Here is a 13,961-nt window from a genome sequence, read left to right as displayed (position 1 = left end):
TTCACGTGGAAGATGCAAGGGCAGGAATTCAAGGCAGATCTATTGGTGTTACCAGTGAGAGGGTGTGAGCTGGTTCTTGGTATGCAATGGTTGACAACTCTTGGAGATGTAAAGTGGAATTTTCAAGAGCTCAGAATGGAGTTCATACGGAATGAACACAAGGTGGTTTTGAGAGGGATGAAACAACCAGGGCTGCAGTTAGTGAAAAGGAAGAAGATGCAAAAGATCCTTCAGAAACCTGAACAAATTGTGACAACACAACTTTGTCTAATCAAGGCGGTGCCAAACACCTCAGAATCTCCATCTCTTTATTCTATGGCTGCTGAAACAGGTGGAGATCAGGTTAATAGTTCAGTAGAGCTTGAACAGCTATTGAATGACTATAATGATGTGTTTCAAGAACCTAGTGGACTACCTCTAGAAAGATTGCATGATCACAAAATTATTCTTAAAAAGGGGACAGAACCTGTCAATGTGAGACCCTACAGATATCCTATGTTTCAGAAATGTGAAATTGAAAAATCGGTAGCTGAAATGTTAGCTTGTGGTATTATTAGTTCAAGTCTTTTTTCCTCTCCTGTGGTGTCGGTTAAAAAGAAGGATGGATCGTGGAGGATGTGTGTTGACTACAGACAGTTAAACAGTGCCACTATAAAGAACAAATTTCCTATCCCCTTAATAGAAGAACTACTGGATGAGTTATTTGGAGCTAAGTTCTTTACTAAGTTGGATTTGAAGGCTGAGGATGTTGAAAAAACAGCTTTCAGAACTCATGATGGACATTATGAGTTCTTGGTTATGCCCTTTGGGCTGACCAATGCTCCCTCTACCTTTCAGAGCCTCATGAATGACATTTTTCGACTATTTCTGAGGAAGTTCATTTTGGTCTTCTTTGATGACATCCTGATATACAGTTGTAAGCGGAAGGAACATCTGCAGCACCTTAGAACTATGTCTGAGCTGCTGAGGAGTAATTTTCTAAAGGTTAAAGGGAGTAAATGCACATTTGCTCAACAACAAGTCGATTATTTGGGGCATGTCATTAATGCTGAAGGAGTTCAGGCAGACCCTCAAAAAATTTCAGGAATCATGACTTGGCCCATGCCTCAAACTGTTGAGGAGTTCAAGGGATTTTTGGGGATCACAGGGTACTACAGCAGATTTATACAAGATTATGGAAAAATTGCAAGGTCATTAACAGATTTGCTCAAGAAGAACTAGTTCCAGTGGCATGATGGTGCCACTAGAGCCTTCAAGGAGTTACAGAAGGCTATGAATAATCCTCCTATTTTGGACTTACCAAATTTTACTCAGGAATTTATTGTGGAAATTGATGCATCTAGGAGTGGAATTGGAGCAGTACTGATGCAAGGAAGGAAACCTTAGGCTTTTTTCAGCAAGTCATTGGGTCCCAGAAAACCAAGCTTTGTCGTGTATGAAAGAGAAATGTTGGCTATAGTAACTGCAGTACCGAAATGGAGAGCCTATTTAGTAGGGAGACACTTTACTATTAAAACAGATCACCAAAGTCTGAAGTACTTGATGGAGCAGCGGGTACACACTCCTTTGCAGCAAAAGTGGATAGCAAAACTAATGGGCTTTGATTATGAAGTTCAGTATAAGAAGGGAAGGGACAATGTGGTTGTAGATGCTTTGTCTAGGAGACCTCAGGAGGGTAGTGTGGTGGCTACAATGGTTACCATAACTACCTCATTAATCCAGGACATACAACAAGGTTGGCAGCAAGATGCACACGTTCAGGAACTGATTCAGAGGGTTAGCACTAATGATCAGCAGTACACAAACTATTCATGGCAACAAGGAATGCTAAGAAGGAAGGGCAAGCTAGTGGTTGCTGATGATGCAGCCTTGAAGGATAAATTGATTGCATTATGGCATTCTGGTTCTCAAGGGGGACATTCTGGAGTGGATGTGACTTACAGGAAGCTTAAACAGGTTCTGTACTGGAAATCTATGTTAAAAAATGTAGCCAGATACATAGCAGCTTGTGACGTTTGCTAGAGACATAAAGCAGATAATGCAGCTTATCTTGGGCTGCTATAACCATTACCCATTCCTTACAAGATTTGGACTGACATTTCCATGGATTTTATCGAGGGGTTGCCTTTATCACATGGCAGGAAGGTGATTTTGGTCGTGGTAGACAGGCTGAGCAAGTATGCTCACTTCATAGCTGTGACTCATCCCTACACAGCTATTTCTATAGCTCAACTATTCATGGATCATATTTACAAGTTGCATGGTTTACCCCAGACCATTATGAGTGATAGAGACTACATTTTTGAGTTCATTATGGCAGTAGCTTTTTAGACTACAACATGTACAGTTGAACATGTCCACTGCTTACCACCCCAGAGTGATGGTCAAACAGAAGTTGTTAACAGGTGCTTGGAAAACTACCTCAGGTGCATGACTAGTGATCACCCCAAAGATTGGAGTTTGTGGCTACCCTTAGCAGAATTTTGGTATAATACCAACTATCATTCTTCTGCTAAATCTACTCCCTACGAGATAGTGTATGGACAGTCTCCTCCTGTTCATATTCCCTACCTTCCTAAGGCTACAACTGTTGAGTCTGTTGATAGGAGTTTGAAGGCATAAGAGAAGGTTATTCATTCATTGAGGCACAATCTGACTAAGGCTCAGCATAGGATGAAGCAAATGGCTGATAAGCACAGATTAGAAAGGCAATTCTGCGTAGGAGATTGGGTTTATGTCAAGTTGCAACCTTATCGACAGCATTCGCTAAAATCTCACCATTGCCAGAAGCTCTCTCCACGCTATTTTGGTCAATTTCAAGTGTTAGCAAAAATAGGGACAGTGGCTTATAAACTGGCATTACCCCCACATGTTCGCATTCACGACACATTTCATGTTCTGTCCTAAAGAAGAAGGTAGGTGCAGGGTCTCTTCACGCTCAAATTCCTTCTGGGGTCACGCATCAAGGGCAGCTCATGATGGAACCAGTTGCAGTATTGGATAGACGTCTGGTCAAATGCGGAAGGGTCGCTGCCACTCAAGTGTTGGTTCAATGGAGTAATAGTTTCCCTGAGGATGCTACATGGGAGTTTTTACAAGACTTGCAGCAGCAATTTCCCCATTTCAGTCCTTGAGGACAAGGACCAAATTTGAGGGGAGGGTATTGATGCACCAGAATTCTCTGCACTGATTTTATCTTGGTTTTGATTGTTATGATTGTTATTACACATGACCAGTGATCAGTTTTGTAGCCATGCAGTTAGTTAGACAGTTGGTTGGCAAGAATCTTGCTTATGTCAGCTGAGGTCATCAGTAGTTAGTTAGTTAGAGTCAGCCGACTTAATGACTCTATAAATATTATTCAGGCGACGCCAAATGAATCAACAAGGACCCAACTCTCAGATTTGAAGCAAACTTGGTTCAATTTTATATTGTATTGATTTATGCATATATGTGTGTTGAAGTGGTATTACGTGGTTCTCCCTTTTTGTATAATAGATTCAACTCCAAGAGGATGATGCATGTTGAAATTGATTCAAATGAAAGACATAAAATTTTCCTACATATTTTTCAATGCTGCTGCTGGCATCAGTATTTGCCATGTGAGGCCATTGAGTAATGGTCCTGATCAAACTCTTTAAAATATCTCCTAATTTCAATGGCAATGTATCTTTCTACTCAATATTCAAATCTTCTTTTCCTTTTATTTTTTTGACTAGTAGCACACAAATTTATTCCCTTGATTAGGTTAAGAAAACGTTGAAAAAATTTGCATGCTTATATACTTTAGGATACTTAACCAAATAGAATTTGAAAATTTTCAAACCCTTGATTATTGATGTTCCTTTGTTGTTGGCTTTTTTTTTTTAATTCTTTTTTTCTTGGTTTGTGTAAACCCATTTTTTGTCCTCTTTCCCTTGTTTCGGTTCCATATTTAAAGTTTGATCTTAATATATTTTTCTTTTTCCTTATAATCTGGTTGTTAGTTTTTTCCACTGTTCTACGACCTTTGTTTGAATTTCTTGTTTCATTTTCACATAAGAATGGCTCTTTCTAGATTCTTTGATTGTATTGCAATTCTTTTAGCACTAGGGTACTTTGTGTCATTTTGATTTGTTTGTTAACTAACATTTGGACGGTGCAACTGATAGGGGGACAAAAGTAACATGGTCAAACCTCAGGATCAATTTGTAATTTGGCCTAACTTTGAGGGCGGTAAATGTAATTAACCCGATTTTTAACGGCGCGTAGGGTTTTCTGAGTAATCAGCCTCCGCATCTCCTATATAACCCTAACAAAACCCTTCTCTCTCTTTTTCAAACGCCTCTCGCCGTCACGCACCCCGGTACACACATACACAGTGCACAGAGAGAGAGGAGAGCGCTGAAATGGTGAATTACAGGGTTCGTTTACCGTCTTTCTGTTCTTAGAAACCCTAAATCTACTGATTTTTTGGTTTATTGACGGTTTTTTGCCTGGATTTGGCCGGTTGATAAATTAGGGTTTTGAAATTATGAGTTATTTGATGTGTTTTTGGAATTTGTGTGTTTGTGGGTGTAGTTTCATCAGTACCAGGTGGTCGGCAGAGCTTTGCCGTCGGAGACCGATGAGCATCCCAAGATCTACCGCATGAAACTTTGGGCAACCAATGAAGTCCGCGCCAAGTCCAAGTTTTGGTGCGTATTTTGGGATTATAAAGCTATTCTTTTACTGAGAAAGAGTACTCTTGTTTAAGGTGTAACATTATTTATAGCTGAAATGTGTGTACCAGAATAGTTTTGTGGATGTTTGGTAATAGTGGATTTGTTTGTTACTAGTGGAATTTGGTTTTCAGTTGAGATTGGAATTATTGAGGTTTTTATGTGGGAAATGCATTTGTATTTGAAATCTTTTTGAGTCACAAATGTGGTTTACACATGTTGAGATATGCATGGATAGTTGATAATGTTTTGTTTGGCTTTTTAACTTTGAAGGGTTTGAGTGATATGAGCTCAAAGTGGTAGTTCAGATACCATGGGTTGTAATCTGGGTTTTGTGTGTGTTTGAGGGTGGGTGGGGGTTGGTGGCAGGACTTGCTTTGTTTAAGATATTATTTGTTTATAGTAACTGATTTTTGCCATTGTTCTAAATTTTCTTTTGGCATGGATAACTTGACAATTGGTCCACTAGTGTAGAAAAGGTGAAAATAGTATTAATCAGAGGAACAGGGGAGGTGGGTATCATAGACTTTGGTTGCCCAATTTTGGGTTGGAGATGGTCAATATTTTTCTTTGGATCATCAGCACTCAGAATTCTATTATATGAAGATAGGTGTTCTTGTTGTATGATAAATGCATGTAAATGTGAACAGCTTGTAATGTTGATATTGCTTAAAGTGTTGGTATGTTAATGTAGAAAAATGGGTTTAGTGTAGTTTATATAGCTACAAGAGAGTTGTTGACCTTTCCAGTTGTAAAAGATGTCTTCTTCTGATGCAGTTCGGAACTTATGTTTTTTTAATCATTTTCTGATTATTTGGTTTATGATGGATTGATGTGAAAAGGTACTTTCTGAGGAAGCTTAAGAAGGTTAAGAAGAGCAATGGCCAGGTTCTTGCTATCAATGAGGTATTTTTCCAGTTTGATATTTGTCTGAGTTAGAGACCCTAAAATTTTGCTTAACAGTGCACTCAAATTTGCTTCAATAGTTTACATTTTGGTGCTTTCATGAGGCTTCTTGTGTTTCATTCTTGGCGACTTGGCTGTACCAAGTATTTTGGTATTGATTTATCTTATAGGCAAAAGCCTTTATCATTTTGTCTGAGTTGTATGAGGTATATTGGGAAATAAAAATGTAATCAGGCTTAAATCTGAAGAATATATATTTTCGTGGATAACTTAGTACGGTATGTAGCATTGCAACAGATACTTGTCTTACAAGTTGATAATTGTTGCTATTGACTGATCAGTCTTTTGTTTAATTAGTGTCGATTAATAATTTCTCTGATCCTTTTGGTTTCTAATTTGTTATGGATTATCAGCTTGATAGGATCACACGTCTTGTTTTTTAGTATGGCTAGTTCTCAATTACCAGATCTCACACAGGAAGAGCTATAAAAATCTTTACCTCTAGTTAACCCACCAAGGGGCTGCTTGAGAAAAAAGTACAAGGAAAATGTTTTCCCTGCTTTTCTTTTGCTGAAAGTTTCTGTTGCTGTTGGTCGTTCATTTTCCAGTGCAAATATTACATTTGTGAGAATGGAAATTGACATATTCTGTCTGTCTTTTTGCATAATATTTTCTAGATCTTTGAGAAGAACCCAACCACAATTAAGAACTATGGAATCTGGTTGAGGTATCAGAGTAGAACTGGCTATCACAACATGTACAAGGAGTACCGTGATACCACTTTGAATGGTGCTGTTGAACAGATGTACACTGAAATGGCTTCACGTCACAGGGTTCGTTATCACTGCATTCAGATCATCAAGACAGCCACTGTTCCTGCTAAGCTTTGCAAGAGGGAGAGTACCAAGCAGTTCCATAACTCCAAAATCAGGTTCCCCTTAGTGTTCAAGAAGGTCAGGCCACCTAGCCGAAAGCTGAAGACCACATACAAGGCATCCAAACCCAACTTGTTTATGTAACATGTTTGGTCTTATTGGATATGAGTAAGCCTGTGACTGATTTCTGCAATTTTGTTGCTGTAGTTCTAAGTACTTTTATTTGCTGGACTAGGTCGCTGCAATGAGTGAGAAAGATCTTTATATTGCTGTGGATGGTTAATTATTTTGGTTTCAAAGGATATCAAACGCTATCATTCCTTTAATGTGTCTTGCGAATGAGTGCTCTCATATCTAGCTTTTAGAATAGTTGGCCTCTATTTTATCTGGAGTCAGTCTCTGGGTAAGTGTTTGTTACTAGTAGCTGGTTGGTTCCGACAGAAAAGCATTTGTCTGGGGGTTTAAGCTCTCTAGACAGAGTGAGTCCAGTTGCTGATTTTGAAAATATGGTCTAAATAGATAATTTGACACAATTGCGGGCTGAGCAACAAAGGATCTGTTTGAGTAGCCTGATGCTTATGAGCTTATATTTCAGAGATGGAAACCTTAAGCCGTGCGCATTCAAAATTTGGATTTACGTACGAAAATAAATGGCCTTTGCAGCTTTCTCCAATTTAGCCAAAATCTATGGATATCTATAACCCACAAAATAGATCATCTGCTAGATTCATGTGTTGAATGCGAAATTGAACACCATTGCAACTAGGATTAAGGTTGATACGGTGATTCGTGCACACTAGATCACTACTAGCCTTTGCTGGAATATTCAGTATTTATCAGTTTTACTCTAGTTATTTTCCAACTGATCACTTTCCAATGCGATTATTAGCAACTAATCCCTTTCCGCAGCGATTCTACATCACAAAAACGCCTCACGCCGAGGCTAGCAACTAGGATAATTAATCTCTGATTATTTTGCAGAAAGATTAACTGCACTTTACACCCTCCAATTTTGCAGTAATTTCCACTTTGCGCATCTAGTTCCTTATTTAGAAGTTTTGCGCCTTAATCCTGTCGAAATACTCCTAATCACCCTCAATGGCTTTTTTTACCTTAGGTTCCCCAATGAGTTTTACTGTTAATGAAAGTGATAAAAGATTATGCCTTCACTCTTTTTTTTTTCTTTTAGATTTTCAAAGATTAATGAGTTTTTTCAACTCTGAATGGACAAGATATATTTGTATACTTTCATTAATTGCACATAATATTACTACTTGAATGTGAATTGGCAAATTTTGTATGTAAGGTGTTCTAGACATGTAATGTGACTGCAATTGGTAATTTTGAGTTGCAATGTGTTTAAAATAAAAGTTGATGGTACAAAATGAGATTTACTGGAAAATTTTGAGGTGCAAAGTGAAGTGAGTCCTTAATACAAGCATACAGTTACAAAACACCCATGAAACTAGAGTTGCATAGTTATGCTCAAATAGAGTACAGTAAATTAATTCGGTTGATATTTATGATATTTGCGTGCTTATCACTTGCACTGACATTTGACCATTTCGAAATTTTCGAATTGCATTTTGCTTCAATATGGGTAGTTCTTAAGTGATCGTTTTTAAACAAAGAAAAAAAATAGAATAAAATAAAATAAGTGCATATTAGGTTATCTATTCTCCGCATTCATCGAGCGTTTTGGAAATGTTATGGTTACTTTGGTGCAAGATAAAATTATACGGCAAATTGACATTTTGGAAAAATCATACCAGTGTATTGACATTTTGGTAAAGTATTATATGTATTTAGACAAATCTTCCATTTTAATTTTGATGGATCATTTTTTTATTTAACCACATTCACTGGTCAAGGTAAATTTGACTCTGTACTTCCAAGTGAAGACATGAAGCAGTAGATGGTACAAATGTTTGCAAGCAAACTTTATTTGTCTTATAAGGGTTAAAAGTATTAAACCCTCTTAACCTTTACTCTCAGTTGCACTTCCTTTAACTCAATAAATAGGTCTATTGCCCTTCTGCTTTAATTTTTAGAGCAAAAAATGTCCCTTTCATATTAATTATTATTTAATTTCTTTTTTCATATTAATTATTATTTACTTGTCCCTCGTTTATATATTTTTTTAAGGTAAAAAACAAAAAAACTCTCTGTGGTAAACCTAATACACACAAAAACCTCCCGTTGTTTCAAAACGTACAACATGACACCTCATGTTTTGAATTAAATTGTAAAGGTGACAAAATTTGTTAAATTTAACGAAAACGTTATAATGATCCAGATACAAGCAATGTCCCAAAAAACGTTATAATGATAATTAAAGTCAAGTATGTGAACATGTGGCAAGTACTATTCTTCTAACCCTATTATAATAGGATTGGTAATGTACCCAGGGGCTAGATTTTAACTATTATAATGACCCTACTAGAAGATTACTGACTTATTAAATGTAATTGAGTCCCTCTTTTTTTTAAAATTTTTTTTTACCCTTACACTTTCTAAAGTTTTGATATTGACTCCTACAATTCATGTTTCATATTTTGACTTAAGTCCCTAGTAGTATAAAATGTCAAAAATTCACCCATGGGCATTTGACATGGACTGGATCCCTTTGGGTCATATCATTTCAGCATAGAAGTACCTAAAATTGACTCTCTTTATGGCTGAGGAGGTATTCTGAAAGTATAAATAGATGAAAGGACAAAAATATGCCACCGTAGTACTTTATAGGAGTCTTAAATACTTTAGCAGGACTCTAATACTTTGGTGGAAAGTGTCTTGAGGATGGTACTTTGTAGACTAGCAATTAAGTAGGTTTTGCTAGTTAACTTAATCCAGACCTGTATATCAGCTGAAAAAATGTAGGCTAACTTCAGCTTGTCAAGCTATTTCAGCTAGAAATATTTCCTCTCTTCAGTAGCATTGGTAAAAATTAGGGATGTAAACGACTTGATTTGAATTCCAACGTGCACTATTCAACTCAAACTAAACGCTTAAAGTTCAAGCCCACCAAACTCCTAAAATTTGAACTCATATACAAGCTTAATCATTTGTTTATCTAAGTCAATTTCGAGTTCAAACTCGATTAAACTTAACTCAATTGAGTTGAAGTTTTTAGAATTAATATTTTATGTGTGTTAAACAAGATATATGATGAACATGTCGCACTAACAAATCAAATGCTTATATTTATATTTGAAGTACGATTAGATTGAAGAGATTTTGAGTCATATATATATATATATATATATAGGCTCAAGCTCAAGCTCAAACTCGCCATGTTATTCGTGCTGCTCAAGCTCAGTCAACAAAAACTCGAGCTCAAATTTTGGTTGAGCATGCTCATTGATAGCTTGATTGAGGAGGCCAAAGCCTTGCTCGTTGAGATTGATGGCAGTACTTGGAAATTCTCTCGATTGTTGAGATTTAAAGCCTCCGGCCCCCAGGAAAAGGAAAGAGACAGTTTTGTAAGAAAAAAAAAGATTGAAATACATACCATGTGAAACCTGCTTTTGGACCGTATTTCGCAGAGTCCTGATAATATTTAGTGAACTCCCTTCATCAGCGTTGCTAAACCTGGCTTTATCATATACGCTGGCTAGTGTGTAAAGGTAGACATATAACCATCGCATCTCGATAATGTTGCCAACTTCTTGACCAGACTGCCAACCTACTTTTCGTATGTCCTTCCTATTCTACAATCTAAGCAAAGAATGTACTAATGTTTTGCACATACAAGTTCAGGTCATTTGTACACTGAGCTCCAATGGGCTATATAGGGTTGCTACCCCCAAGTAAGCTGCGAAAGTTGGTACAAAATGACCATACCAGGAGATTTCTTTCTGTCTTTGCTATTTGTTCAAAACATCATCTGTGATCTAATTTATAAATGCAATCGAATGGTGTAAGAAATGAACAAGGAGAAAAATAACTGAGCATTAGGGTGGGGACATCACATTTTCTTTCATAACTATTTTGAGTTTTGCCTCCTTGGCAAATGTACCCACATCATCACCAAGCAAAGAGACATGCAAACAATTTCTGAGGCCCCCCGGTACATTGGCTTCCACTGCAATGCGAAAACTCCAGAGATGCATCTATCAAAGTAATATTAGATCAGGCAAAAATCCTTCGCCCCTAGGCAAATGTAAACAGCTTCCTTGCAAACTCAAACTGTGAGCTTTAAAAACTTAGCAGAAGTCAATTACACATGAAATTGAGCCTCTCGGCAGCGCTAGCAACTTTGCACGTATGACCCCCTGTTTCTCTAAGCTTTCTGTCATGTCAACCGAAAAAGATATAACCATCTTTTGCAGAACCATTGCGTGCTTCAAGAAAAAACCTAGTATAGAGAGCTCATAAGGATATCCACACAGATCCCCAATATGGATATTCCTAAGATGTGTTGAGAAGCACTCAGGAACATGATCCCACTCCCAGTCTTCATCCTCAGGTACAAAGATTCCCTAATTAGTTGCATGAAAAACCAGTCAATTTTTTTTTTTTTAAAACAAGAAAAGAAATATTGCTCTTTTGAAGCAAATGAAAAATTTATTGGGGATCCTAATTGTTTAAGTACCTGGGAAAATGCAAGAGACTGCAGACAATTTGCTCTACTGATGAGCAATAATAACAAATCACAAGTTAAATCCATTGAAGATTCAGTAATTTCCAGTTTGGTTAAATTGTTGAAATCAGGCCACGGCATAGGACATTCACGTTCATAACTGGTAATGACCTAAAAGGGAGAAACACAGAAAAATTTCAAGCATCAACTTAAAAATTTTAGGCACAATGCAAAGTAACAAATATAACTAAATGATGTTTGAGAATGTATTTTAGAACATGTCCTGGAAGGGGCTCGAATAAGCACAAGAAACGAGAGGGGAAATAATAAATACCTCAGCAGTATCAGGTGTAATTGTTAGACATCTTGCATTCTTCAGCTTTGTGAGAAGGAGAAATGCACGGAAGGCAACGATTCTGTCATTGTCAAAGAGACGTGGCACCTCAGCAACATGGATATCTGCTACAGCTAATGATGGCTGGTCTGCGAGGATATATTCATTCTCAAGACCACCCTTGTATTTAAGGAATTGAATTTCTGATCCAATGATTGTGATCACAAACTTGCTTATGGTAAAACGTTCAATCAACTCGTCATGTATGGTTAGATTCCTAACTTTGGGAGCATGGATGACATTATTATGAGTTGTCCATCTACATTTATCCAAAACTAAATGCTCAAGCATACAGCAATTTGAAAATAGCTGCTGATTTGAAGGATTATCTGGAAAAGTTATGCACTCAAGATGTAAGGTCTTCAAACTGGAAAAACAGATATTAGATGGAAGCTTGAGAACATTATAGCATAGCTTCAGTTTGAAAGAAATGAGAGATTCAAGAGAACATGCAGAACTAGGAAAGTTGAATGGGCCATCAAATTCCGAAAAACTAAGATTAAGCTCTCTAACATTGCACAGGAACGAATGAAGAAGCAATGGATCATGTAAGTCACGACATGAAATTGACAGTTTATCAATATATGTTTCTCGATGAATCACTCTGTTCAAAAGGTTCACAAACAGCATCCTGTCTCCTTGAGAATGTTCATCAAACACATAATGCGAAACAGAAAGCCACAGTCCTTTCCATCTTTTTGACAGGACACTTGTTCTCATGGCATCTTTTGTTGGAACTAGTGATAGAATGCAACCAAGAACAGCATCAGGCAAGTTGCTAATCATATCACTACTATCAGCAATATGCAGTTGTTTGGGACTGGCGGAGCTTCTACTGCTGGCCAGCTTCAAATTTGGGTCCATCACAACTAACTTCCTATCAAAAAACTGTTACCATTAAATTCTACATATTGTACGAGAACAGATACTATTCACCATCCAGGAGGAGGGGAAATTCAATGAGAAACAAATCTAATGCAAGAACATAAAAATATCCCATCATTCAATACTAACATTTCAATCCATCAATTACAGAATAATCAGAGTGAGATTACAAATATAAGTTACTTCTTTAACAGAATACAAGTAATACCTGTTCTTTGAAGATTCAAAAATTTTATGTTTCTCATTAGTATCAAGACACGTAGTTTAATAGAAGTGTAATATCCTGTTACTATCTAATATGCTATTGTACTCTAAGAAGCTAAGCTAAGCTAGTCATCATACAGAAACCCTTGTCATTCTCCCTCCTCCCTCCTCCCTCCTCTTAGCCCCTTCTACCTTTGGGTTGAACATAGCATTCAATTTTCCACATTCACTACTAAGACACAATAGAAACAAATAGGAAATCATAGACAATTAATTTCAAAAACCAAGAGAAAAAAACGAAATCATCATGAACGTCTATAGGATTAAAACTCGCGGCCATGTTAAGACAATCTAGAGTAAAACTTACGCACAAATTAAAGGGGTTCAGAAATTTCTGTTTATCAGTCCATCCACCACTGAATCACAAGTACAACATTTCCACTGGACAGCCAGAACTAGTGAATCATAGAATTGTATAAATTCATGATTCAAACATCATAACAGATCCCACCCAAAAAAAAACACACACACACACACACAACAACGTTAAAAAAAAAGGAAGAAAGAAAATCCCCAATTCACATCTTAGGGCATAATTGCAAAATGCAACAAGATTCAGATCCTTAAGAGGGTCAAGAATAAAGAATACTCTAAATTAGCACTAATTCACTTCCTGCTATATATCAATAAAGAACATAAATTCCTACTGCCACAGTGAACTGCAACGTATCCCCTTATCCTGAATTACGAAAGCTTTTTGCAGAAACAAAGTAAAGAATTTCTTGGGCATGTAGGGAAATATACCTGGGGGAAAAGGGAATTAATAAAAACTCAGACGGGGTCGATCAGTCCCTGCACTTGGGTTGCTGGAGTTGAGGGCGGTGGCGAAAGAAGAAGGGGCGCAGTAGGAACTAGGAAGTGTTGAGGGTAAAGGTAAAACGGACAAAAAGGGTAATAAGTGGAGAGAGGCTGTAAATAGGGAGGGGAAATTCTTCTTACACATATATTTGGCAGGTAATTTCTTTTAAGTTTGGTCTGGAGTTTCCCTCAAAACTCATACGTGAATGCGGACTTGTGGTCTGTCCGAAAGTTATATGAAAGGTTAGTTTTTTGAGTTTGGTATGGATTCGATCATGAATCATGTACCATTTGGTTTACTTTGACGACTGTGGTATGGACTTAGATTCTTATTTGGTTTAATTATATAAAAAAATATTCTTATTTGGTTTAAGTCCAAAGCAAAGAAATTTGAAAAAAAAAATTGGTCAAAAGCATCATTTGTGGATCATGTCGTTGATCATATAGTGTGTCCAATAGCCATGCGAGTTAAGGTAATTTCCTACTGATGCGACTGTCGAGAGCACGATCTGAATAGAGTAGCAGAGGGCTAAACGAACTGAAAATGAGCGAACTAG

General features: G+C 37.2%; 2 protein-coding genes across 4 annotated transcripts; one reads left to right on the top strand and one right to left on the bottom strand.

Moving 5' to 3' along the window:
- The first annotated feature begins 4,293 nt into the window (after window positions 1-4,293).
- Window positions 4,294-6,809, top strand: LOC113782983 (60S ribosomal protein L18a). The gene is made up of 4 exons (XM_027328973.1): window positions 4,294-4,403; window positions 4,561-4,676; window positions 5,543-5,606; window positions 6,284-6,809. The coding sequence occupies exons 1-4, from the start codon at window positions 4,389-4,391 to the stop codon at window positions 6,623-6,625; spliced, it is 537 nt and encodes a 178-aa protein (XP_027184774.1). The 5' UTR covers window positions 4,294-4,388; the 3' UTR covers window positions 6,626-6,809.
- Window positions 6,810-10,199: 3,390 nt separating this feature from the next.
- LOC113781987 (putative F-box/FBD/LRR-repeat protein At5g22670) lies at window positions 10,200-13,557 on the bottom strand. Of its 3 annotated transcripts, none has more exons than XM_027327894.1 (4): window positions 13,351-13,557; window positions 11,398-12,345; window positions 11,076-11,234; window positions 10,200-10,962 (listed from the first exon to the last, which is right to left on the bottom strand). In XM_027327894.1, exons 2-4 carry the CDS (start codon window positions 12,319-12,321, stop codon window positions 10,687-10,689), a joined length of 1,359 nt encoding a protein of 452 aa, XP_027183695.1. In that variant the 5' UTR covers window positions 12,322-12,345; window positions 13,351-13,557; the 3' UTR covers window positions 10,200-10,686. The 3 variants fall into 3 exon arrangements, with proteins under 3 accessions (XP_027183695.1, XP_027183694.1, XP_027183697.1); XM_027327893.1 differs by having other exon boundaries at window positions 11,398-12,334; XM_027327896.1 differs by having other exon boundaries at window positions 11,398-12,330.
- Window positions 13,558-13,961: the final 404 nt, after the last annotated feature.

Source organism: Coffea eugenioides, chromosome 9 (assembly GCF_003713205.1).
Source record: "Coffea eugenioides isolate CCC68of chromosome 9, Ceug_1.0, whole genome shotgun sequence".
Lineage (NCBI taxonomy): Eukaryota > Viridiplantae > Streptophyta > Magnoliopsida > Gentianales > Rubiaceae > Coffea > Coffea eugenioides.
This window is presented reverse-complemented; position numbering and strand designations above follow the sequence as displayed.

Coding starts and splice junctions, on each gene's coding strand:
- LOC113782983 (XM_027328973.1), top strand. Junction 4,677..5,542: donor CGCGCCAAGTCCAAGTTTTG/GTGCGTATTTTG, acceptor TGATGTGAAAAG/GTACTTTCTGAGGAAGCTTA. Junction 5,607..6,283: donor AGGTTCTTGCTATCAATGAG/GTATTTTTCCAG, acceptor AATATTTTCTAG/ATCTTTGAGAAGAACCCAAC.
- LOC113781987 (XM_027327894.1), bottom strand. CDS start 12,321: ATGGACCCAAATTTGAAGCTGGCCAGCAGTAGAAGCTCCGCCAGTCCC. Junction 11,235..11,397: donor TTACACCTGATACTGCTGAG/GTATTTATTATT, acceptor TCTCCCTTTTAG/GTCATTACCAGTTATGAACG. Junction 10,963..11,075: donor AGTCTCTTGCATTTTCCCAG/GTACTTAAACAA, acceptor GCAACTAATTAG/GGAATCTTTGTACCTGAGGA.